Source organism: Syngnathus typhle, linkage group LG5, assembly GCF_033458585.1.
Source record: "Syngnathus typhle isolate RoL2023-S1 ecotype Sweden linkage group LG5, RoL_Styp_1.0, whole genome shotgun sequence".
NCBI classification, from domain to species: domain Eukaryota; kingdom Metazoa; phylum Chordata; class Actinopteri; order Syngnathiformes; family Syngnathidae; genus Syngnathus; species Syngnathus typhle.
This window is the reverse complement of record NC_083742.1, coordinates 17,166,769-17,191,048: the sequence shown is the minus strand read 5'-3', so window position 1 is coordinate 17,191,048 and position 24,280 is coordinate 17,166,769. Positions and strand designations below refer to the sequence as shown.

The 24,280-nt window shown below is 46.5% G+C and overlaps 2 protein-coding genes across 2 annotated transcripts in view; both read right to left on the bottom strand.

The window, feature by feature from the left end:
- Nucleotides 1-270: 270 nt before the first annotated feature.
- On the bottom strand, nucleotides 271-12,906 carry LOC133154380 (macrophage mannose receptor 1-like). Its single transcript, XM_061279033.1, has 37 exons — nucleotides 12,759-12,906; nucleotides 10,543-10,745; nucleotides 10,372-10,478; nucleotides 10,136-10,248; nucleotides 10,013-10,066; nucleotides 9,779-9,934; nucleotides 9,613-9,692; nucleotides 9,040-9,157; nucleotides 8,917-8,964; nucleotides 8,684-8,851; nucleotides 7,051-7,170; nucleotides 6,872-6,976; nucleotides 6,761-6,784; nucleotides 6,182-6,387; nucleotides 6,007-6,113; nucleotides 5,774-5,886; nucleotides 5,658-5,702; nucleotides 5,434-5,589; nucleotides 5,262-5,347; nucleotides 4,942-5,053; nucleotides 4,805-4,852; nucleotides 4,561-4,728; nucleotides 4,057-4,176; nucleotides 3,877-3,978; nucleotides 3,774-3,803; nucleotides 3,575-3,709; nucleotides 3,086-3,238; nucleotides 2,800-2,934; nucleotides 2,590-2,738; nucleotides 2,393-2,513; nucleotides 2,268-2,319; nucleotides 2,132-2,198; nucleotides 1,929-2,062; nucleotides 1,809-1,858; nucleotides 1,577-1,750; nucleotides 1,340-1,485; nucleotides 271-1,265 (listed from the first exon to the last, which is right to left on the bottom strand). The coding sequence occupies exons 1-37, from the start codon at nucleotides 12,817-12,819 to the stop codon at nucleotides 1,155-1,157; spliced, it is 4,077 nt and encodes a 1,358-aa protein (XP_061135017.1). The 5' UTR covers nucleotides 12,820-12,906; the 3' UTR covers nucleotides 271-1,154.
- Nucleotides 12,907-18,517: 5,611 nt separating this feature from the next.
- fras1 (Fraser extracellular matrix complex subunit 1) overlaps nucleotides 18,518-24,280 on the bottom strand; it is a 61,927-nt gene continuing 56,164 nt past the window's right edge. The window contains exons 59-74 of the mRNA XM_061279011.1: nucleotides 24,071-24,227; nucleotides 23,231-23,431; nucleotides 22,980-23,167; nucleotides 22,632-22,907; nucleotides 22,316-22,548; nucleotides 21,674-21,834; nucleotides 21,394-21,608; nucleotides 21,185-21,335; nucleotides 20,993-21,100; nucleotides 20,760-20,919; nucleotides 20,427-20,543; nucleotides 20,114-20,280; nucleotides 19,785-19,990; nucleotides 19,562-19,708; nucleotides 18,971-19,318; nucleotides 18,518-18,863 (exon numbers count right to left, since the gene is read on the bottom strand). Coding sequence (XP_061134995.1) covers nucleotides 18,639-18,863; nucleotides 18,971-19,318; nucleotides 19,562-19,708; nucleotides 19,785-19,990; nucleotides 20,114-20,280; nucleotides 20,427-20,543; nucleotides 20,760-20,919; nucleotides 20,993-21,100; nucleotides 21,185-21,335; nucleotides 21,394-21,608; nucleotides 21,674-21,834; nucleotides 22,316-22,548; nucleotides 22,632-22,907; nucleotides 22,980-23,167; nucleotides 23,231-23,431; nucleotides 24,071-24,227 — 3,060 coding nt within the window. The 3' untranslated portion in view covers nucleotides 18,518-18,638. The remainder of the gene's footprint in view (nucleotides 18,864-18,970; nucleotides 19,319-19,561; nucleotides 19,709-19,784; nucleotides 19,991-20,113; nucleotides 20,281-20,426; nucleotides 20,544-20,759; nucleotides 20,920-20,992; nucleotides 21,101-21,184; nucleotides 21,336-21,393; nucleotides 21,609-21,673; nucleotides 21,835-22,315; nucleotides 22,549-22,631; nucleotides 22,908-22,979; nucleotides 23,168-23,230; nucleotides 23,432-24,070; nucleotides 24,228-24,280) is intronic.

Here is a 24,280-nt window from a genome sequence, read left to right as displayed (position 1 = left end):
ACAATGGATGGATTTCATGACGTGGAAAGCAATAGAGAGCATCTCTTTTTCCAGATTGTTACAAAGAGCCATGCAAAAATGCACCCAAATGGCGTCATGAGGAGGTCTGACTAATAATCGTACATCAGGAGTAATAAAGTATGATCTAATTGACCAGATTATAAAATTGCCCTGTCCAAATCAGTAAACTATTCAATGAGTTAACAGGTGACACCAATTGTCTTTCTTATTTTATTGTTTTTTTTTGGGTCAATTAAACATGGTAAAACAACAGATGGAATAATAATGCATGGTAAATTTAACAATAAGTAAATGAAATATCAATTATGAAAATGCATGGTAAATCTAAGAGAATAACATGGTAAATTGAACAAAATAATAATATTGCATGGTAAATCATAATATCACATGTTAAGTCAAGAAGAAGAAGATGGATGGTAACTTAAACAGAATAATAACACGTGGTCAATCTAACTGACTAATGCATGGTTAATCAATCATAATAATGCATGGTAAATTGAACAAAATAATAATGCATGGTAAATCACAATCACATGTTAAGTCAAGAAGAAGAATGCATGGTAACTTAAACAGAATAATTGCACGTGGTCAATCTAACAAGACGACTAATGCATGGTTAATCAATCATAATAATGCATGGTAAATTGAACAAAATAATAATAATGCATGGTAAATAGCAATCACATGTTAAGTCAAGAAGAAGAATGCATGGTAACTTAAACAGAATAATAACACATGGTAACTAACAAGACGACTAATGCATGGTTAATCAATCATAATAATGCATGGTAAATTGAACAAAATAATAATAATGCATGGTAAATAGCAATCACATGTTAAGTCAAGAAGAAGAATGCATGGTAACTTAAACAGAATAATAACACATGGTAACTAACAAGACGACTAATGCATGGTTAATCAATCATAATAATGCATGGTAAATTGAACAAAATAATAATAATGCATGGTAAATCACAATATCACATGTTAAGTCAAGAAGAATGCGTGATAACTAACAAGACGACTAATGCATGGTTAATCAATCACAATAATGCATGGTAAATCAATCAGTCAATCAAAATGCATGGTAAACCAAGCAGAATGATCATGCAAGGTCAATTGCATTCATAGGATTACTCGCAATTTCCATTGGCACTTTCCAAATCCAGCGGATAACGCGCTGTGGGCATCTTGCACACGTAGCCGTTTAATTCCATGCAGGACATCACCTTCCATTTGCCAGACTGAAAGTCAGAACGAGATTGATTTTAAATCTAAACTTGTCTTCGGCGAGCGGGTCAATCTTTTCTGCACCTACCTGGCTCACGGTGGCCACGCAATTCTCCGTCAGGCCGGCAGGTTTTCCCGGAGCCCAGTTGGTGAAGGTCACCTTCCGGCGGTCCGACCACACAAATCTGCCGCGATTGACCAGGTCGTTCAGTCCGGTCCACGCGTCTCCGGGGGCTGCAGAGGACAAACAGCAACAGAGCTCTCATTCGCTTTCCAGATATGGCAGATATCGAGCAGATGTGAGCGACGCCTAGCGCGCACGCACCAAGCTTCACGAGGTCGTGCAGCCAATCCCGCTCCGCCTCGGAGCGAATGGACACCAGATTGGCATCGAGACCCCAGCAGGAGTGTCGAGCGCCGTACCACGTCTTTGTATCATTAAAACGTTTGTAGCAGAAGTCCGCAAACTCCTCCCAGTCAGGTCCCAAGCATCTCGGCTCTGCGTGCAAGATGGCGTCAGGTGAAGAAATGCTTTTTATTCTGGACATTCTACTCACCCGTGTCAGCAAAAGTGTAAGACGGAGACGGAGCCAATTTCTCAACATATCTGCAGAGAGTAAAGTGAGAATGAGCCGGGCATCTTTGAGTGGACTCGCCAGTGAAAGCGGAGCACGCACACTTTCGAGACGATTCCGTTACAGGTGGAGCTGTTGTAGGCTTTCTGTGGCACTTGCTTCAGCAAAGTCACATCTCCTCCAATCTCGTTCTCAATGACACCGAAGTGAATAGCGGCCGCGCAGATGTTTGAGTCCTGCACTCAAGAGAACGTCTCAGACATAGAACAAGAACTCCGCTTGCAGGTCGCGCGGTATTAACATACCTGTTTGTAGAGCCGTGTTCCGTAGACCTTGTAGCCGGCTTGGGCGCAGCCCAGTGGGCACCGCACCCTGCGGAAGTAGTTTGTTTAGTAAGGAGGAGGCTTTTTGGCAAGAAACGTCATACCAAGTCTGACTCACGTCATTGGACCGTCGAGGCTGAGGTCGGTGGCTGTGCTGCTGCATAAGATGTCTGTGGGTCAGAAGGGAAAAATCAAAGCCCGTTTCTTGCTAGTTTCTCACTGCACTCCAAACGTCGTACTCACTGCGAGCGGTGTCGTCAGACGTGCACCCTAAGACGTCAAAGCGTAGGCCCAAAAACATTGGCAGGAGGCGGACGTACTGGGCGAACACGGGCCTGGTTAGAATATACGTCCCCACAAAATGCTGGAAACAAAACACGCGCGTTTGCAAGGAACGACAGCAGCCTGGACGACAAAGTCCAGAGTCAGCGGCCACTCACCTGCTTTGGGTGGTCATCCCAAGTCCTTCCGTCAATACTGAACTGCATCGCAAATACGCTGGAACTTTGCAATTGGTCTGTACACCTCTGGGTCTTAATGCCTGTCACCTTGAAGTTCTGACCGAGGTTCACCTGGATCCAGCTGCCGACTGAGGGCGGAAGGCATTCCATTGCTCAGGATACCAAACCACAACTTTTGTTTTTACGTACGCGTTTTGGACGGCTTCCAGCAACCGCTGCCCCCCAGACGCGCTTTGTGAGGTTCGGCATTGATCGCAGAGGAAGAGGCTGAAAAAGAGTCGTCTGGGATTCTCCCGTCAGCGATGCCCAGACTATCAAGACACACTGAAGAAAGACACAAAAAAGACAATGTGGAAGGAACGCTCGCTCATTCATTCTCATGTCTGGTCACCCGTTCCTAGCCGACGCGCTCTCTGGCGATCCGTTGGATTCTTTCCTTGCACATCATCGGCAAGTGTCAGGACGTAAAGCCCACCTTTCTTCTCACAGCTGTAGACGACGCGGAGGTATTTGGAGACACCAGGGCAGGAGTCCGTATCCGTAAGGTAAATGGGGTAAATGAGGCAAATCTGATAGTTGTCACACAATCCTCTGAAGCGACGGAGAGCCCCTTCCACCCTGCATTCATCTGCAAGTGACAACACACAACCATTTCACCCGCATTTTATTCGCACACTTACATACTGACTTCAACTTGTCACAGGGGATTTGAATGGTTAATGACTATTAGAAAAAGAGGAATCCAAAAAGCGCCCGGCTTAGCTCTTTTTCATCGTTTTCTATTTTTATTCAAAGGTCAGATAAACATTTTCTAATGCCATCGCTCACACGTCCATGCATGTTGATATTGAGTTCTATGTTACAAGCGAGTTACCGCCAACACTGACGGCGTGTGAAAACCTCGTGACAGAAACGGCTCCAGGACAGCGAGCCAAAAACAACGATGCCGCTGGAGGATTCTTACCGCGTGATCCGCCGCCACTCGGACAGACGTCGCCACGCCTCCGTCCATGGAAAGCCGACCGTATGCGGATGACTCTTTCATCGGGACATTCGAGGGTTTTCCAATCGTCTTGACAGACAAGCTCCTCCTTGTAGCCTGTGAGAGCACAACCGTTGACTTCTCTCCGTCTTTTTTTACAGAGACGTTGAAGGCGACTTACCGTCATGTGGCGGCAGCTGATGTGTCTTTCCTAGAAGCGGGAACCAGAACGTGGATGTCGACACGTGATGACGGTCCACCGCGGGGCGTCACATCTCACTTACCTCTTTTCTTGCAGACGTAGCCTTTCTTCTTGCCGCACTTGTCGCGCTTCCAGTCGCCGCTGCCAGTGAGCAAGAAAAGACATTTCCCCCCTTCAGTGACACCTGGAGGGAGGGAGGCAAACAAGATCTGAGCGCTCATCCGTTCCTCCAAAGTGCAGCTGACAACCGCCTCAGCCCGACCTGCACTTGGCTGGAGGTAAGAGAAGGAGGATCCGTCAGTCCACTTGTCGCCGTCACGCTTGATGGAGGCGTCGGCGCCCAACCACAGGGAGGCATCACCAATCAGACTCTTGGTGTAACCTTTGGATCCCAAAGAAAACATGCAAGATTCCAAAACGACTCACACTTGACCCTGCATTACAACTTGATGGGTGCGGCACAGCCGTGACAAAGCGCTAACAATACTGCAACAGAGTGAAACAACAACAAAAAAAACAACAACCGAGCAACGCTGGCCATATCTCGCTCGGGTTTATCAGGTTTTGAGGTGGAAAGCAGGAAAAAAAGGTCTTTCTCAAAGACTTAGCAAACTCATGGCCAGCCTACCGCGTATGAAGACCGCGTACTAAGACATGACGCCTTTTTCGATTTACTTTAGCTTCTATTTCTCGTTTGCTTCATGTCGGAGAATAAGAATTGATCCACTTGTTTATGGCCACTATATTTTAATTCATGGCCCCCTACCGCGTACGAAGCCCTGCTCCTCCGAGTCGGCGATGCTGAGCAGGTTCCCTTGGCGGCCTTTGCAGTCGGCTTGCGCCTCCTGCCAAGTCTTGGCGGGCTCAAAGTTGAACAGGTAGCAGAAGTCGCTCTCGGAGTCGTCCAGCCACCAGCCGCATTTCTCAGTCCAGCCTGCAATCCAGACATAAGACAGCATATGACGGCGTGCCGATGGGGTAAGACGGCTGCAGTGCGCAACGACACCTACGTAGTTGGCCGATTGATGGTGGCAGCTGTTGAGGCCCTCCACGCTTGGCTGCGGGGGAAGGGGGGGGGGGGGGGGGTTGCAAATATGAGCAAATGCTTGATGTGTGCAGAAGGAGCGCTCGGGAGGGGCGTTTGCACCTCTTTTGCAGACAAATGGCCGCTCCGTTGTGCAGGGGCTGGCACTCAACTCCCCAACAGAATTTGGGAACGCGCAGTCCCCCGTGGTGTCATCCTGCCAATCGTCGTAGTTCTGTGGACGACATGAGCGTGTTGGACTCTGTCTGCTCGGCTTCCCAACGCCCTTCCTCGGCAATCGCTCACTCGCGCTCAAGTTTTACCCATTTCCCCTCCAAAACAATCCAATCGATGAAGCCTCGAGCGGCATTTCTCCCCTCTTTTTTACCCTGCTCAAATTTGGACTTTCCCAACTCCTCTTTTGAAAAAGGCAATTCACTTACAAAACTTGTTCCGTCACTCCACTCGTAGTCGTCGCCCGTCGTCTTCTTGAGTCCCACGAAAGGAGATTGTGAGGTCCGCGAGTGCTCTGGAGGAAAGGAAGGAGAACACGAGCTTCAGGGCAAAAAGAGCTTCAGTCAAATGACGACAGCGGCGGTTGCTCTTGGTGCTCACCATACACAAATTGGGCCTCTTTCTTGGAGTGGACGCTAGCCAGGTGGCCTCCCCGGGAAAGACAGAACTTCTCAGCATCGTCAAAGGTTTTAAGCGTCTTCTCGTAACGATAACAATAATCGCCATAGTGGAAGGCGTTGCCGTGGCAGTTGGAGGCTGGGGCCACAAAGAAAAACATGACCATGACAAGATGTTCAAGTGCAAATAAGTGTGCTGCAACTCACTCGTCACTACAGCAGGACCACTTTTGAGCGAACACTTCGGGCAGCCTGCATAAAAAAGGACCTGTTTGAGCTTTTCTCTTTTCAAAGTCAACCTGATTACAAACGTGCAGGCTTACTCAGCGGCCGTTTGCACATGTAGGCCAACGAGGAACGACAGGAGCCAGACCGCCACTTGCCGGGCTCACCCTTTCCCCCTTGGTTGACGTAGGCGCAGGACGCAACGTCGGCGCTGTCGGGAGAAAAGAAACAAGCAATTACCGTTTTTTTTTTTTCCCCCCTTTCCCCAAGTGGCCCTTTTCAAAATTGGCTCCTCCGCCTGACAACAGCATGCAAAGTTGTTACGGCTTACCTTTCGAGTTGATTTGAGGCCCAGTTGGTGTGTGTCGTGTTCTCGCCATCGGACCAGGTCAGCTTCTGGCTCCCGCCTTCAAAGCGACACCAGAACTTGTCGCATTTCTGGGGGGAAAAAGAACAACAGTCCCACTTGTCGCATCAGTCGACGGCCGCTTGCGCTTCCGTCTCACCTGGTTGGAGAGTCCCAGCCAGAACGGGGTGTCCTCGCCCACGGTGACCTTCACAAACTCCTCCTCGGCCGAGGTGGTGATGGAGAGCAGGTTGCCGCCCATCCGGACGCAGTGGTGCCAGGCCCCCAGCCAACCGTTGGGCGTCACCACCTCCTTCTTGTAGCAGTTGGTGCCGTGGTCGACCCACCCGGGAGCACACTTGTTGGCTGAGGGCACAATTTGGGGAACAGATCAGAGCACACTCCTGTTTTTGCCCTTCAGTCCACCATTTTGAGCAAAGGGGCAATTTGCGAGTCACGGTTGGCCAAATCTACATTTTCTCGGGCATATTGGAAGATCCGGGACTCGACTTGGTTAGCTTAGCCCAATGGGATCAGAGACGTTTACATTTTGAAAGGATTCCGGAACATTCATCATCGCACTTGAGAAACAACCAAAGTGCCGCTGTACAAGGTAAAACGATGCAAAAAACATTCAACACGTGGCCGAGTACTTCATAAAAACGAAAAAGCACAGAATTTGTTGGTTGGCACGGTAACTCCAGGGTCGTGGTTTTCGGCGCAGTCGAAGGTGACTTACAGTCAGGAGCCGGTGTAGGCTTTACTGCAAGAGGAAAGGAAAAATAGAAATCAAGGCACAGACAGACGTCAAGGGGCGATGACGGTCGGTGGGGCGTTGCCTCTCACTTACCATTTCCTCTTTTCTTGCAGACGTAACCTCTCTCCTTGTTGCACGAGTCGTAGTGCCAGTTGCCGTTGCCAGTGAGGAAGGAAAGACAATTATCCTGGGGGGAACCTGGGGGGTGGGAGAGAAGATCTCAGTGCTCCTCCGTTCCTCCAAATGGCAGCAGACAACCGTCTCCGGCAGACCTGAAGTCGAGCGGACGTAAGTGAACGAGGCTCCGTCAGCCCACGTGCTGCCTTCGCCACTGATGGAGGAATCGGCGCCCAACCACACAGAGGATGCTTTCGTCAGACCCTTGATGTAACCTGTACCAGAATGAACGACATCGTCAAGAGGAGCCGAGTGAGGAGGACGCGTCATCCGTTGAGCTCCGGGTGATCGACTCTCAGCTCAAAATGAATCGAGTTAGACGGGGGGACCATCGAGAAATATTAAAACCAAAGAAGCAATAACAGTGCGGTTTGCAAACACAAGTTGGAGCTACTGAAACAGGGTAGACGGCTGAGGGGATCAGACTTCAACCAGCATCTGATAAAAAAAAAAAACAAATGCGGATATTGCATATATATGTGTGTGAGATAAAACACAGAGAGAGAGAGCGATATATATATATATATATATATAAAAAAACTGTTCACAGAAAAACGAGACGAGAATGAAAAAAAAAAAAATAAGAAGCTTTTAGCTGACAGTCAATATGGATTCCAGAAGAACACTAATGGATCTTAATAGAGAACATCAGATGATCAAAAAACAAGTTATTGGGATTTTCATCAACCAAAAGCCTTTGACCCAGTAAATCACGGCATCAGAGTATTTGGTCTGGACTGGCTGAGGAGCTACTTAAGCAACAGGCAGCGATTTGTAAAAGGTCTGGAGATCATGTATTCCATAACAGGTGAACAACCTCTGCCCTTGGTCCTCTTCAACGACTTGAGGATCCAACATCATGAAATGATGATGATACAAACATCTATTGCGCTGGGGACAATTTACAGCAGCTTATGGAAACCAACAATCGCCACGGAAATGAATACGTGGTTTAATGTAAAACCAAACTGCCAACAACAAAATTATTTGTCAGGTATAAATCAAAGTGAAAATTGACAATGGTATGAAAGAAAGAGTTTCTGTAAGAAAATTCCTGGGCGTGACTGTTGACAATAAAAAGCTGCTGGAAATCACACATGAATTAATCATGTCAAAACAAAAATGTCAAAGGTTATCAGTCCGGACTCCAGATACCTACATATTGCCATATCTGAACGACTGTGTGGAAATACGGGGTAACACCGAATAAGTCAAGCAATAGGAAAAATAACAAGGAGCATACAAACGCACTTTTTATAATACCAGACAAACGTTTCGCACTCAGGGATGTGATCAAACACAAGACAGCTCAAATTATTTAACTTTGACTTTGATTATATGTACACAGCAAGGTATAAATTTGTTTCTGGAAAGGCAGGCATGGTGGCTATCATCTGAGAAGGGAAGAGAATTTTCAGAGTGGAAAAGTCTGAACAACGATAAAAAGTAAGGGTATAACCGTCGTTTGTGGGGTGAAATTATGGAATGGTCTGGAAAATGAGCATGAAAATAGGGCAAACACAAGTGTTCCAAAAAAGTGTCAAAAAACTGGTTTCTTAACTGACTACACGAGCATTCTTTGTTGTTGGGGGTTTTGGGTTGTTTATTTCAGTGACTTAGATATGGCACTTTAAAGTGGTGTTTTATTTTCCTATTTTAAATAGGTTCCAAATGAACATAACAACAACAACTTGTTCATGGCCAATATTTCAATTCATGGCCGCCTACCATGTACAAAGGTCTGCTCATGTTCGTCGGTGATGCTGAGCAGGTTCCCGTGGAGGCGTTGGCAGTCCTCTTGCGCCTCCTCCCAGGTCTTAGTGGGCTGGCGGATCATCAGGTAGCAGAAGTCGTCCGAGGGGTCGTCCAGCCACCAGCCGCATTTCTGAGTCCAGTCTGCGAGCCAGACGGCGTAAGACAGCGCAAGACAACGTAAGACGGCGCCAGTGCGGGACACCTACCCGGCTGGCCGACTAATGGTGGCAGCTGTGGAGGCCCTCGGCGCTTGGCTGCAGAAAAAGGGGAGCGAATATGAGCAAACGCTTCACGCATCCAAAAGGGGCGCTCGGGAGGGACGTTTGCACCTGTTTTGCAGACCGGTGGGCGTGTCCAGTGGCAAGGAAGGTTTCTGCCCAGGTCTCCGTCGTACTCCAATCGTGAACATTCCTTACCATCGCTGTAGTGGAGAGTATTTCTGTAGTCCTGCGGATGAGATTTTGGACAGAACTTTAGCGTGTTGTATTCAATGTGGTCATCTTCCCGCCGCATTTCCTCACTTGCAGCGTTTTCGTACCTTCTCTCATTAAACTTTCACTTTGGTTGTTGGGTTCACTTTGTCAGTCATAGTAGTATGAACATTGCAATAAAACATTGTGCCCACCCTGACACAAAGCAACTAACCCTGTCAGTCAAAGTAGTATGAACATCGCAATAAAACATTGTGCCCGCCCGCCCTGGCAACCCAAAAGGTGCACAAAGCAACTAACCCTGAAGACCTAAAGACAAACCTGAGCCACCGTCCAGGATATATCATCTTAACCGCCTCCTCTCTAAAATCAGAGCGCCAATACTTTGTAAGCGCCTGCCCCATGCCTCTAGACAAGACGGATGGATGCCTGCAACATGACTTTTCCAAAGGCCTTCAGCAATCCACTTACAGAAGCTGTTCCGTCAGTCCACTCGTAGTTGTTGCCCTTCTTCTTTTCTCCCACCCAAGTATCATAGTGACTTGAATGATCTTGATGAAAGGAAGGAGAACAAGAGCTTCAGGGCAAGAAGAGCTTCAGCCAAATCACGACTGTGGCGGTTCTTCTTGGTGCTCACCAGCAATGAATCGGGCATCTTGGTCAGAGTGTACGCTCGCCAGGTGGCCTCGCCGGGCGAGACAAAACTTTTCGCCATCCTCCCAAGTTATATGCGTCGGGTCAAAAAGATAGCAATCATCGCCGTAAAGGAAGTTGCCATCGTCGCAGTCGGAAGCTGAGGCCACAAAGAAAAACATTGAGGAGGAAACCATGACGAGATGGTTAAAGCCCAATTAAGCGTGCTGGAACTCACTCTTCATTACAGCAGAACCAGTATTGGAGGTACACGTCCGTCCCTCCGGGCAGCCTGCAAAAAAAGACCCGTTTGCGCATCTCACCTTTCATCAGCAACGTGACCACGGACGTGCAGACTTACTCTGCGGCCGTTTGCACATGTAGGCCAACGAGGAAGCGCAGGAGCCAGACCTCCACTTCCCAGGCCGAACATAAGCTCCTTGGTTGACGTAGGCGCAGGACGCGACGTCGGCGCTGTCGGTAGATTATAAAAAGGAACATTTTCCTATTTTTCCTTGAGTGCTCGTTCTCAAAATTGGTTCCAGAACCTTTACGCGTGTCCGCCTGACAACAGCGTGCAAAGTTGTGACGTCTTACCTTTCAAGTTGATTTGAGGCCCAGTTGCGGTATGTTGTTGTCTGGCCATCGGACCAGGTCAGCTTCTGGCTCCCGCCTTCAAAGCCACACCAGACGTCGTCGCATTTCTGTGGGGGGGGGAGAAAACAGTTCCAGTTGTCGCTGCAGAGTCCACGACTGCTTCCGTCTCACCTGGTTGGAGAGTCCCAGCCAGAAGGGGGTGTCCTTGCCCACGGTGCGCTTCACAAAGTCCTCCTCGGCCGAGGAGGTGATGGAGAGCAGGTCGCCGCCCTGCCAGACGCAGTGGTGCCGGGCCCCAAGCCAACCGTTGGGCTCCTCCACCTTCTTGTAGCAGTTGGCGCCGTGGTCGAGCCACCCGGGAGCACACTTGTTGGCTGAAGGCACAATTTGGGGATCAGGCGGACAGATCAGCGCACACTGATGGAACACTTGCATGTTTTTATTCTGTGCTCTTCATTGGGGGCATCTCAACCAAATGCACGAGGATTCTGTCAGGAGTGGGGTGGGGGATGGAGGGGGGGGGGGGATGACGCCCATTGTCGCTTTGGCCCCTTCCAAAAACTTGCCTGTCCTCCATTTTTGGGTCCAGCCAGCGCCATGCAGCAAAGTGGAGCTGCTGATTGTTTGCATAAAAGCATCACTTACGCCTGCCAAGGATTGCACACAATGGCCCCAAAGTGATGATACTAAGCTTCAGATGTACAGTGGGGCAAAAAGTATGTCGTCAACCACCAATGGTGCAAGTTGTTCCACTTAAAAGATGCCATCATCATCATCATCATCTTCACCCTCAGCAATTACCCCACCCACCAGTTACGCACGTGTGGCATATCGATGACCAATGACTTAAGCTCAAATCAGGTCATCACACATTTCACCACTGGAGGGTGCTAAAGCACAACGCAACTCAATCGAATGGAACACGTTGCAACAGTTGGACCGCTCCCCCCTTCTTAGCTCAAGAAGCCCGTCCGCCCGCCCTTCCTGATATCCAAATACAAAGCCAAGCAAGCCAGGCCTGACTCAGTGTTTCATGGAGAAGAAGGGCTTTTAAACTGCGGGCTCAATGAATGAATTAATCAATCATTCAATCAATCAATCAATCAATCAAACCTAATAAGCATGGACTCTGGGGGGGCAAATGCAATTTCAGATGCGCTCTGCGATTCACACGGAGAAATGAACACGCATTGAAATCAGAGTCTCATAAAATCAATTTTGCAATCTTTGAAAACATATGCCGACACATTTTGATGATGCACAGCGATATTATGAACTGCACAACTGTGTTGCAACTTTTTTTGATGACAACAGACCAGACACGAAGGTGTATTATTAATAATATAATTATTAATATAACATAATGACTATGATCTAGATTTAGCTCATAATAACCATGATTGTTTTTTATAACAGAGGTGATAGGACATATCTATTGTATAAAGGGGCTGTAAGAAATTATTGCTAATACTCTCAAGGACTGTAAGAAACTTAATAATGACTAATAATGATTGATTATTATTCGTTATAATTAGCTCATATAAATCATGAAAATATTCTTATAATAGGGGCGCCAAGAATTATCTTGTCTAGATACACATGTGCATAATATATTGTAAGAAATGATTATTCTTATTTAGTATTATTATATGTATTACTTTTATTATTATTAAACTAGTATTATCACTATTATTATATATCATTTATTATTATTATTCTTGTGTCTTGTTGACATTCTCTGTCTTTAACCCTAACGGTGCAACTCATCTACGTGTCACAAAGTCCCATCAGCCGCTCCTGAATTCCAAGCGTGCCCATGTTTTAGGAATACATTTTTTTTTTAAAACAAAAACAGAGCGAAGGAAAAACAAAAGTAAAAAAAAAAAGAGATGGAAGGAAAAGCCCAGTAACGCGACAGCACATATAAACATACATAAAATGTAAAAATACATTCGGTTTTCAAAATAAAAGAGCAATTTTAGATGGAATATTTTCAAGTTATATGCTCAACTTCAATACGTCATCCTGACAGCCAGTGCGCACTTAAAATTCACAAGCGGGGCTCGTAAGAAAACGCAAAGACACTTGACTCAACGGTTTCAGCCCACATGAATGATGAAAATGATGATAAAGGCAAGCCTCGATAACTAGAAAGGTCCGGTCCGGGACAATTGACGTACACAGCAACTACATCAAAGTGTCCGAATAATGAGGATTCTTCAAAGTTTTTGTCGTCCAAATGTGTGACATTGCAATGATTTTTTTAAATTTTTATCTCAGGCACCGTAATGTTAGAATATAAGCAGATGCCGTCGTGCTAACTCACAGTACAGTACATTCCAGCTCTTTACTGTTGTTTCAATGGACTAAAGATACAAATTGCTTACCTGAAGCACATGTCCAAAATATGGCAATCTGGAGAAGAACACGGTTTAGTTCTTTCCACATGTTGGAGGAAAATCTGAACCTCTCACTGAGGGTCGCAACGACTGCAGTCGGGAGAAAAGAAATGATAAGTCAGTCGCCTCACTGCGAGTAGGCAAGTGGATTGAACGTTTCGTGCACCCTGGTCGGAGACAGAGGCAGGCCACGCCCACACGCCGCGTACGTCAAACACGTCACATACGAAGCTAGTCATCTCAAAGCACTCTCAAGCGACGTGGGGAGTGGCGCGCGCGCGTGTGTATGACCAAAAAAACAAAACAAAAAAAAACAGCCTTTGATTCCTTTAGTGTTTGTGACTTTGTAAATGTTCTGGACGTGAACAACAGTGAAAAGCAGCCAACTTGTTTAACAGTAAATATAAATCATTAAATCCAAGTATGAAAGTTGGAATTCAATGAGGTGTCACTCAATTTATGTTCAAGTATACACAAGACTACAGAAGCTTTTCCATTCACGCCTCTCAGAATTCGTGTTGAATTTCAGAGAACATGAGAAAACACATTTAGCGGACGTGCTTTTGAATGAAAATGAACCAGGAGACGATGAGCAAATGAATCTGGGAGAAATGAGGGGAAAGCGTCTCCAATTGAGCCTCGCAGGCCTCGAGTGCAAAAGCACAAAACACATGTAGAATACTTTTTATTCATAATATCTATAATACAAATAGGATCATGAATAGTATTATATTTTTTATTGAATCTTTGATTCAACTGCTCTGTGAACGTGCCTTTTCCTTTCGGCATTGCTTGTAAACACTCCGTGTAGACTGGCCAGCTCATCCTATCAAAGTGACTCGATTTGAGAAGACGCGCGTGGCTTATTTGCCACCCAAGCAGGGAAACCTGCAATTGAGTGAAATGGAACCGAGTGGCAATTCTATTGACAATGTACTTAATAAATAATGCAAATTTTGAAAACCAACGTGATATTTTCTTTCATTTTTACCGCACGTCACAATGGGAAGCAATTGATAAGCAACAAAAGGAGAAAACAAGAATCCACTGATCGACCTGACTATTTTCATTATGATCTTGAGGTCGACTAAACCGGTCTAGAACGGGGGCTCGGTTTTCAACAAGAGCGAGCAGACACACAAAGGGCACCACTGCTTTGTTACTTATGTTGCGAGTCCAAGGTTGCCTGAAACCAGAGGGCGGGGTCGAGTCTTTCCATCCGACCGGTGTTGTGAACAAATTGAAAAATGACTTCGGACTCATCACGCTACTTTGGCTTTGCTGCGGGGGAGTCGTCGGAACGTTCAAGGCTTCTTCCACAACGATACGTTTGTTTAACAAGAGCACAGACACATAGTTGTTCACTTTGGGTCAAATGGATGATAATAACAACTAAAAAGTATCCACTTAGGGACAAAATTCCCCACATGAAATGTCTCGAGTGGCATGGCTGCGCGCTCAATAAATGTCCATACAAAAAGAAATAACAGTTGAATAAATAATGCAAATTTTGAAAACAAACGTGACATTTTCTTTCATTTTCACTGCAGGTCACAATGGGGACCCAGTGTCATTTTTGCGGACGATCGCTATTCAGCAACAAAAGGAGAAAACAAAAATCCACTGATCGACCGATAAGGTTGACTATTTCCTTGATGACCTTGAGGTCGACATACCGGTCCAGAAAGGGGGCTCAGTTTTCAACAAGAGGGAGCAGACGCACAAACGGAAACACTGCTTGTTACTTATGATTCACCTGCGTGAACTGGCCCTGCAGCCCACGCAAAATTCAAGGAAAACACTTTGTTTCATTTGTGCTTCATTTGTGCTGGTTTATGCTGTAAAAAAAAACTTGTTTTTGCTGCAACGTTTTTTTTTTTAGTTATGAGAAATTGTTTCATAGGTCATCCAGATTTCACCCATCTGCTCCAAATGAACCCAAAATGGCTACCGCTCGCTTGTGCTCCAAAAACCTTCGTACGTTTTCGTAGCTATTACTTGAATTTAATTTCGATTGTGACGTCGACCCTCCCCCTATTGGTACCGTTTGTTTGTGCTGGTTTGTGCCGTAAAGACGTTCGTTTGAGCTGCGACGGTTACCTGCGTGAAGCTGGCCCCCCACCCCACGCGAAAATTTAAGCAAAATACCGTTTTTCCCATGTATAATGCGCAAAATTTAACTAATTTATTGTCCTAAAATCTGGGGTGCGCATTATACATGGGTACAATTTTTTAATCCGGATATGATACGGAGGCCGCCATTACAGATGCGCTTTCTTCTCTGCTGTTCACTTCAAACACATGGGTACAGGCTTTTTTCCAGCAGCGACATGCCATTTTTAGGGCGCGTATTATACATGGGGGCGCATTATACATGGAAAAAAACGGTAGTCTGTTTCGTTTGTGCTTGTTTGTGCAGCAAAAATGTTTGTTTGTGCTGCTATGTTTTTTTAGTTATGAAAGATTATTTTATAGGTCATCCAGAGTTCACTTTGCGTGGGGTGGGGGGCCAGCTTCACGCAGGTCAACCACCACACACATTTTCTATGTGAAGAAAATGAGGACACCTGCAGGTCAGTACGTGCAATTTCAACCATTTCCGTGCAGCATGTCTGAGATACGTTTAGTATTCAAGTTGTTATATTGTTATGTTGTGAGGAAAAAGTACAGACAAGATTTTATGACTAAGATACAAATGTTACAAGCAAAATGCTGTAATTGCATGATTGTTCTTGGTCGGACTTTTGCAAAATTGTTTTTTCTTTTACAAAATGTTCCAATAAAATTGCAGCTTCATGAGGTTTTTCTTTTATTATTATTATGATCAACAACGCTCAAGCCAACACATAAGGCAATGCATCAGACTTTCACATTTTCTTTATTGACTAAAAAAAAAAGCACCATATCCCGGCGTCAGTTTGTCGCATCAGCAAAATCATCATAGCACCAAAATGACAACGTATGAGGCCTCAGAATTCCTCATTCCATTGGCATCTTTTTTTCCTCCCCATTGGTGCACAGTCAAAAGAAATCCAAAAGTGAGACCAGTCAAGTGTTTTGCAGTGCCACTATGTTGGCGTCTCACACGTGACAGCTGTCGTGTCTCATCAAACCATCAAAACGAAAAGCATAGGAACGTGGGAAGGTGAAATAGAAAACAAATTCCAATATATTTTTGAAGGAACAACAACACACACGCTTGATCGTTAGTAAGGCGAACTTTTTCATTGGTTACCATCAAGCGGGGGGGGGGGAGCACTTTGGATGATTGTTTTTCAAATACGAAACGGCACTTGTTGGAATATCGGCAGACAAAACTAAAGACAAAAAAAATAATCATGTCATTGTACAAATGCGTCGTAATGAGGCTCGAAATAACTTCAGAAAAAAAGATATTTCCTTGCAACATTTCACCGTAGCTTAAATGATAAAAATCGGCGAATTTACAGTTGACAATTTTTTTTTACCAAGCAAAAAATGTTAGAGAAATTTATTTTATTTTATTTTTTAAAAGAAAGATTAATTTTGATTGTCCAGTTCTGTCTTGTTGGATCAAGTGTATATGCGGAGTAAAAAAGCGAGTTGAGGAAATGGTGACCAATGAATGGTGCAGAAAATAAGCTAACCATGCAAAATGCATAAAAAACACATTTTAGCTTTGTCCTCTAACGTCAATCTTTTGGCATTCAAAGACAGATAATAAAAAATACTAATCAGGAAAACTGATGGCACAAAGGACAATGTCATAATTGCACTTGAATCTCACCAACCTCACTCAGCAGCATATAATGTACCGTTTTTTTCCATGTATAGTGCGCCCCCATGTATAGTACGCACCCCTAACAATGGCATGCTGATGCTGGAAAAAAGCTTGTACCCATGTATAATACGCACCCAATTTTTATGAATTTTTTTTAATTTTTTTTTTAATTATTTTTTTTTTTTTTAAGTCCCAAAGATCGTCACACACGCAGGGAGGCAATGGGTCCCATTTTTATAGTCTTTGGTATAGTCTTAACTAGGCTGGATGTAATTTTTTTTGTTGGCGTTGATTTCTCCGACTGCCCGTAAACGCACCACCGCGCTCCGTGCGCATGGAGCGTGTTTGAAGTGAACAGCAGAGAAGAAAGGAACAAGGCAAAGTGTTGTGAAATAAAATATTACCTGTAATACGGATTTAGGTAGAGAACTGAACTCTCGCTCTTTATATAGCTGACGTGTCTTGCTCATCCGTTCTGCGCATCTGTGATGGCGGCCTCCGTATGATATCCGGTTTGCGTGTGTGCGAGAGCGAGAGAGAGCGAGAGAGAGAGCGTGCGAGAGAACGCTCAACCGTAGCGCGACGCCGACCGCCCAACTGCACCGGGCTGGCCGATTATTGTGACAGAGCCGTCGCTGAAATTTAGAAGATATTTTTAAAGTCCTGATGTACTTTCTAAAATTTAAGTGGACCTCAGTGCGCACTGCGCAGGGAGCTTAATTTGGTGCGGTCGCGCAACCGCAGCGCGCCGGGCGCTCACTGTCGCATTGCTTAAAGAGCGCCTTTGTGTTTTAGGATGAACAGCAGAGACCAAAGGAACAAGGCAAAGTGTTGTGAAATAAAATATTACCTGTAATACGCATTTTGTTATTTGCTGATTGAAACTGCTAATTAAACTGTGAATTGAAACTAATAGGAAGAAAACAACTCTCGCTCTTTATATAGCTGAAGTGTCTTGCGCATCCGTTCTGTGCATTTGATTTCACAACACTTTGCCTTTCTTCTCTGCTGTTCACTTCAAACACGCTCCATGCGACCGCAATGCTCTCGTATCAGACGCTTGCTCGATCACCTGCTCGTTTGCTGTCCCGTGCGCGCACGAAGCGCGGTGGTGCGTTTAGGGGCAGTCGGAGAAATCAACGCCAACAAAAAAAATTACATCCAGCCTAGTTAAGACCATACCAAAGACTATAAAAATGGGACCCATTGCCTCCCTGCGTGTGTGACGATCATTGGGACTTAAAAAAAAAAAAAAAAAAAAAATTAAAAAAAAAAATTTTTTTTTTTTTTTTTTTTTTTGTACCCATGTATAATGCGCACCCCGGATTTTAGGACAATAAATTAGTAAAATTTTGCGCACTATACACGGAAAAAAACGGTACTTGATGACTAATATTGCCTCTGTCATACCATATTTAATATTTACTGGATGCAGTAAATATCCGAATCTGAGCTGCCAATCACTCATTTTGTGCTTTTATATGTCCACACAAAGAAGGGTATTATTTTGGAGTTTAAAAAAACACACAAAACTAAATCTTTGTCGGTATAAAAACGCAACAGTGCTGGCAAAAGCAGCAGGTCGTTTTAAAAGAGACAAGTTGACTTTTTTCCAAGAAAAAAAAAAAGGTAATTTTAGGAGTAATACCTGTAGTTATGTATTTACAAGATACAAAAATTTGTTATTTAGTAACAATAAAGTGGAAATTTAACAAGGCTATTTTGAATGCGATATTATGACTAAGTTAGCCTACGTTAAGCTACAAAGGTTAATTTCACAATTCAATATTGTGACGCAAGCCAATTAGTGCGCTCTGTCAATGTGATTCGAATAAAGACAACATTTGTACAAGTAAAGTAAACTAACGACGTTGGACATTTAAAAAATAGCCGTCTTGGTGTGGACACGGCCAAGGGGTCCATAAAAGACAACGACATTAGCTTTCGAGTGCTCTGCGCATGTGTGAGGTAGCTCAGCTGAATGAGCAAAAAAAAAAAAAAAAAAGCTGCTATGCTCTGGGCACATCGCACGTTTTCCCTTTTCAAGGTGGTACAAAAATACATTAGCAAAGACGTAAGAAAATAGCTTAAGAAACAACCTTGTGCTTTCACACCTCGGTGCCGTCGTTGAGGTTGTTGTGGAGTTTGCCTTCCAGGTTGACTTGCTTGACTTTGGCCTTGTTGCCGCCCGTTGTCTCGTAGCCGCGGCTGAACACGTTGACGTTGGTGACGGTGCAGTGCTTGCTGCTGAAGTTCTTCTCCACGCACTTGTCCATGCATACCTCCACCTTGGTGTTGAGCGGGTACTCTTCGTACGCGTTCTTGCTCGGAGCCTAAAGTTTGTTTGTTTACCAAGTAGACGAAAAAAGGTTATACAAGATGGAGCTTGCGCAATTTGACAAGGAACACTTTGCGGCGTTCCGTTGTGCCGGTGACTCACTTTGGCCCGTTGGCGGCGGAAAAGGAGGCAGGCGGCCAACGTGGCCAGGAGCAGGAGGGCCAGGGCGGCCACCCCGCCGCCCACCGAGCGGGCCACGCGGGCGTGAAAGCTGGCGCTGGGCCCGCTTTCCAGACGCAGGGACTTCATGTTGGTGCCGTTCTTCACCTGGTCGCCCTCGTTGTCGTACACGAGCGACTCGTCAAGGGTCAGACGCCCGCCGCCGTCCACCAGGTCGCGCTTGGGCCGGCTCGGCCGGAAGGTGAGCGAGCGCTCCGTCCTCAGGCCGGACCGTGACTCGGGACCGATGATGTAGATCACTTGCAGGTACCACTGGTGGCCCGCCTCCACCTGAAAAGCCAGTTGGGGTTGAGTTTTTCTTGATCATCTATGAGGTTATTGACGACCCCACCAAAGCCCGCCGTATGACTTGTTTTGTCTCAGTGAAGCTTCTTCGACAGTGTTCCTCGGCACCGAGATGCAAAGTCATACGCTAAACACGTGCCAAAAAGTCCATTTGAAAATGTCGAAGTGAGAAGATGCGAGGGGGTACTAAGGTAGTGCAAGAGGGAGATTAGCGGTGGCGCGCCAGACCTTGTAGAGCGCATCGACCTTCATGGTGAATCCGTCCACGCCCGGCATGGCGGCCAAAGAGTTCCACTTTGGGAGGTCCGAAGCAAAGTTGGCCTCAAAGGGGACATCGTGGAAGTATTTGTCGCACACGTCCGGCTGCTTGCGATCCTGAGGAGGAGAGGGGAAGATCACAACGAGGAACGTAGAAAGGTCTGGGAGGTCCGGGGCGGATCGTGGTCACTACCAGGAGAAGGAAGCGATGCTTGAGATGCTTGTTGGGCTGGACGCAGCCGTACTGTGGACCCTCGTTGTACAGGGTGCCCGTTGGGTCGAAAAAGGGAACGTAGCCATCCCTGCCGGTGCACAGGTAGACCTTCTCCAGCTGCAGCTTGTAGGCGGCGTTCAGATTCTGCTCCGGGTTCCAGAGCACGCGGCCGTACAGAGTCTGACCTGAAGGAGCCAGCAAAGAGAGCACGATGGCTGCCGCGCCAAACCGATCATACGTACGACACACTTGACTTTTCCAGAAAGACTCCAGAAGGTCAGGTCAGCTCTTTTGGAGGTGTCCCGTACCCATGGAGAAGGCCCCCTTGTAGTCCATCTCTGCCATTGAGACGTCGTTACTGGCCGGGTCCATCGTGAAGACTTTCTCGTTATTACACAGCTGGAACTCCGTGTTCAGCGAGTAGACCACGGGGACCGGGCGATTGGTCTGTTGGAAGGCGATAGGCACCAGGAACCTGATGGTGGAAGCGGAAAAAACAACCAGTCAGTCAGTCAATCAATCAATCAATCAATCAATCAATCAATCAATCAATCAATCAATCAATCAATCAATCAATCAATCAATCAATCAATCCAAACCACAAATGAGCCAGCTCCATACTTTTCTGGAGCGTGGGCGGTGCAAGACAGGTCTTTCTCCCCGGGGTCAATCCACGGTTGGGTTGGCTGCACGGTGCACGGGATCAGGAGGACCGTGTACTCTCCGGAGTAATCCTTCCTGTCGGGTGCAAAGCAATTATGACATTTCTATGCTGACTCAATCCCTTATGTGACATTTGGCGCGAGCACCCAAATCCACTGAAGACTTTGGAATGTCCGACTGGGACTTGACCAGTTCTGAGCTTTACCAGAAATAAGATTGGTCACTCTTTCTGCGGTCTTGCGGCCCCATCCAGTGAATTTGTCAAGACTAGCAAGGAATCCAGAAGCTGACCTGCTGTAGGAGCTGGTGGCCCTCCACAGCTGGTAGGGCGAGTCAAAGGTTTGGGCGCTCCACAGCAACTGGATGTCAAACTCCATGCCTCCCAAGTGCTCCGGCGCCAGCAGGTGAGACTTGTGTCCGGGCAGGGTGTGGTGTTCTGCGACAAACTGGCCTAAGGGAGCAGAGATAAGCCCGATGTAGCGCACCTTCCACAAAGCCGCCACCCTTACGTTTGATTGACTCACCTCGAAATTTAGCATGCGTTTTAAACTCGATGACGAGCCGGCCATCCTCGCGGATGTAGATCCTTATGATCTGGAGTCTGGCGGAGAGGACGCTGTCAGTCTGGATGCCTGGAAAAAAAAAAAAAAGATAAGATCCAGTCAGCGGAGAAGCGCTTTTGGTCGGACTCAAACCGACCGACCGAAGCGACTGACCTGTCCTCCAGAGCACGGTGTCGTAGAAGAAGGAGAACTCCATCTCCGTGTGATGCTCCAAAGAAGCCCAGCCTCGCGGAGCCGTCACGTAGATGTAGGACACGTAGAGCGGAACCTGAACCGTGAGGAAGGACTGTGCCGAGTCTCGCACCTGCAGCGGCGGCAAGACCTTGAGTCAACAGTTTGCGCATTTTGAAAGCGCCTCGTACCTGAAAGTCAGCGGTGACGGAGCCGCCGCAGACGTCGATGAGCTCCGTCATGTCGTAGTAGGCGTCAAAAGTCCAGATGCAGCTCTTGAGATTGAGATGCTTGTACAGCCGGATGCTGCTGGGCTCACGCACGTTGGGGTTGAACTGGTACGGCCGGTCGTAGCCCGGACCCAGGGAGATGCTGTCGTAGGACACGTCGTCCAGGAAACCCGTCTCTGCGGAAGCGGTCGAGAGTGAGCGGGACGTGTCGGAAGGCGGCGGTGGCGACGGCTGGGTTCACCAGAGAGACCCTCCAGGTCTTTGAGCGTGACCAGGTTGGAGCAGACGTGCTGCTGCCGGTAGATGGACTCTGACAGCAGGAAATGAAGATTGTGAAGGGGCATGGTGGACACCAGGGGGAGCATGCCATCCTGGTGTGGGATCTGCACTGAGATGTGGATCCTGAAAGCATGGTAGGCTTGCATGGTCAACAAAGGGGCAAGGGGGTGTGGGTTCTTGTATCTATTGTAAACACAAAATAACTTTGTAAAATAATATAGACAAATACATTTCACATTCTCATTTTGGTTGTAGAAAAAAACTCATTTAAGTTAATTTGCTATTGCCAATAATAACAGAAAAGTATAAATTGTTTTAGAAATTGTCTGATTTATATGACCATCTAAAAAAAAAAATCATTTTACATGTAGTTTTATTTATTGTTGGAATTATTATTGAAATAAATACACCTGTACATTGATTTGATATAGTTTTAAATCATTCTAAACAATTCAATGATGACAATTTTTTTATCTAGTTTCAAATTGACAATTTTACAAAATGAACTGTCCTATGCGTTTGTTACAAGAATCAAGCGTGGCACAAAACTTTTTGCACACACCGCCTGCATAAGGCAGTTCCACACCCAAAACTAGTCTCTCACCGGTTGGGGTGTTCTTTGTGTTTGACGTCCAGGTATTTGAGCGTGGCGATGAAGGACTGAGCCTGGAAGCCTCGCGCGGTCCCGGTGGTGACGGGCGTGTGGCAAATGGCGCCGTCGGTTCCCACCGTGGCGATGTTGCTCCGCAGCGGCGTGCCCAGGTGGCCCGCCTTGTCGCGGGCTTGCGCCACGCAACGCACGTGGAAGCGGCGGCTGAAGTAGATGCTGTCCAAGACCTGACGACGACACGGGAAGCGCTGTCGGTGTGCTATTTGGATATCAAAAGTCGACACACCCTTACTCCGTCCGGTGGCCTCACCATGTGATTGACGCCGGTGTACGGGGTGGTGTCAGTCACCGTCTCAAAGGGCGAGCGTGCGCCGTTGGTGTCGGTGGGCGCCGCCACCTCCCAGGAGAAGTGCACCTGGCTTTGGTTGATGGCCGCTTCCTCGCAACGTTCCTTCATCTGCGGGTACTTGGGGTAGTGCGGGTCGCAGGGAGTGACGCACACCAGCGGGTAGCCCGGCGACGGCGTCTTCTTGCCGCTCTCCTTGGTCACCTCGTGGACGTGGTCGTAGTCTGCCAGGGAGACCACCTGAGGAAAGTGGCGGGTAGCATTGCTTGCTTGCTTGTGTTTTGTGATATTGGAGACTGCAGGTTTCCTTACGATGGGCGGGGCCGGAAGGATGAGACTCCCGGCAGCTTCCTGGTCCAGAATGGTGACGGTCGCCGTGGTGATCTCGCCCAGCACCGCCTCCACGGGGTCGTCGGGGCCGAGGACCAAGGAGAAGGACTCGTGCCACTCCCTGTCCTCATTGGACACAATCTCCACCTTGAAGAGGACGTGGTCCATCCCTGAAGGGATCCCACGTGTGAACATCGTTCGTGTTTTTTGGGGTATTTTGCTGTGTTGCCCACCAGGGGTGAATTTGAGGACCCGGCTCTTGGGGTTGTAGTCCACGCCGGACTGGGCCGAGCCGTCTCTCGTGCTGCAGCGGATCTTGGAAGTCCGGTCCAGGTCCCCGCGCCGGACCACTTTGACATTGAGCACCTCCACGCCGTCCGGACCGGGAGGCTCTCGGACCTGATAGGAGGACTGCTCCAACTCGATGGTCGGAGCTTGAAATTGCAATAAATGTATATTTACGCATCTTCTTGAATTTGAGCCATTTCACGTGAAACAAAAATTGCAAAAAATATTTTTATTTACAAAAATGATGACAACAGTAACAGACCTTTAGTTTTGAAGCTTCGTAATTGCTAAGTGTGCAACGTGTCACTACGGTTACAATTCACTTAATTTAAGTTTGCTCATTAAAGTGAAATTGAAAAGCGTTCAATCATTTCAAAATGGTCATTAGAAGTGGATTTGAAAAAAATAGAAACCATTTAAAAAGGAACTCATGAGAATGAAAGGAGTTAAATGCTTGAAAATAAAAGTCTCTGTTTGGAAAGATTTTACCTCAATATTAATTTTAATTACATTTGATATAATTTAATACTTTTATTCAATTATTTTAATAATTACATAATAATATATATAATATATATTATCTAATGTATAATCATGTGTATATAATGAATAATAATATATTATTTAATTTCATCTATTTTTAATTTAACTTTAGTTACAAAAAGACTTCCACTCTAACAGTACACTATTTGATATTTACGTTCATTATTGAATCAAGAAATTGAAAAGTAATTTTTCAACACATCAACACACACTATTTGCCAACAATAGTCAGCGCCGCTTACCGTCTTCGTCATTGGTGATGGTGATGGTGACGACGTCCCGCTCGCCGATCATGGCGCCGCTCCAGTGGTCGCCCGTCGGCGACCCCAGGTGGACCTGGAATTCTTCTTCCGGTTCGAACACCGAGTCGTCGTTCACGTGGACTGTGCAGTTCTTCACCTAGCGCGCGTGCACGGAAACATAGAGCAGATAGAAAAAAAATGCACACTCCC

Coding starts and splice junctions, on each gene's coding strand:
- LOC133154380 (XM_061279033.1), bottom strand. CDS start 12,819: ATGTGGAAAGAACTAAACCGTGTTCTTCTCCAGATTGCCATATTTTGG. Junction 5,887..6,006: donor GCCTCAAATCAACTCGAAAG/GTAAGCCGTAAC, acceptor TTCTCCCGACAG/CGCCGACGTTGCGTCCTGCG. Junction 1,266..1,339: donor GCGTGGCCACCGTGAGCCAG/GTAGGTGCAGAA, acceptor TCTGACTTTCAG/TCTGGCAAATGGAAGGTGAT.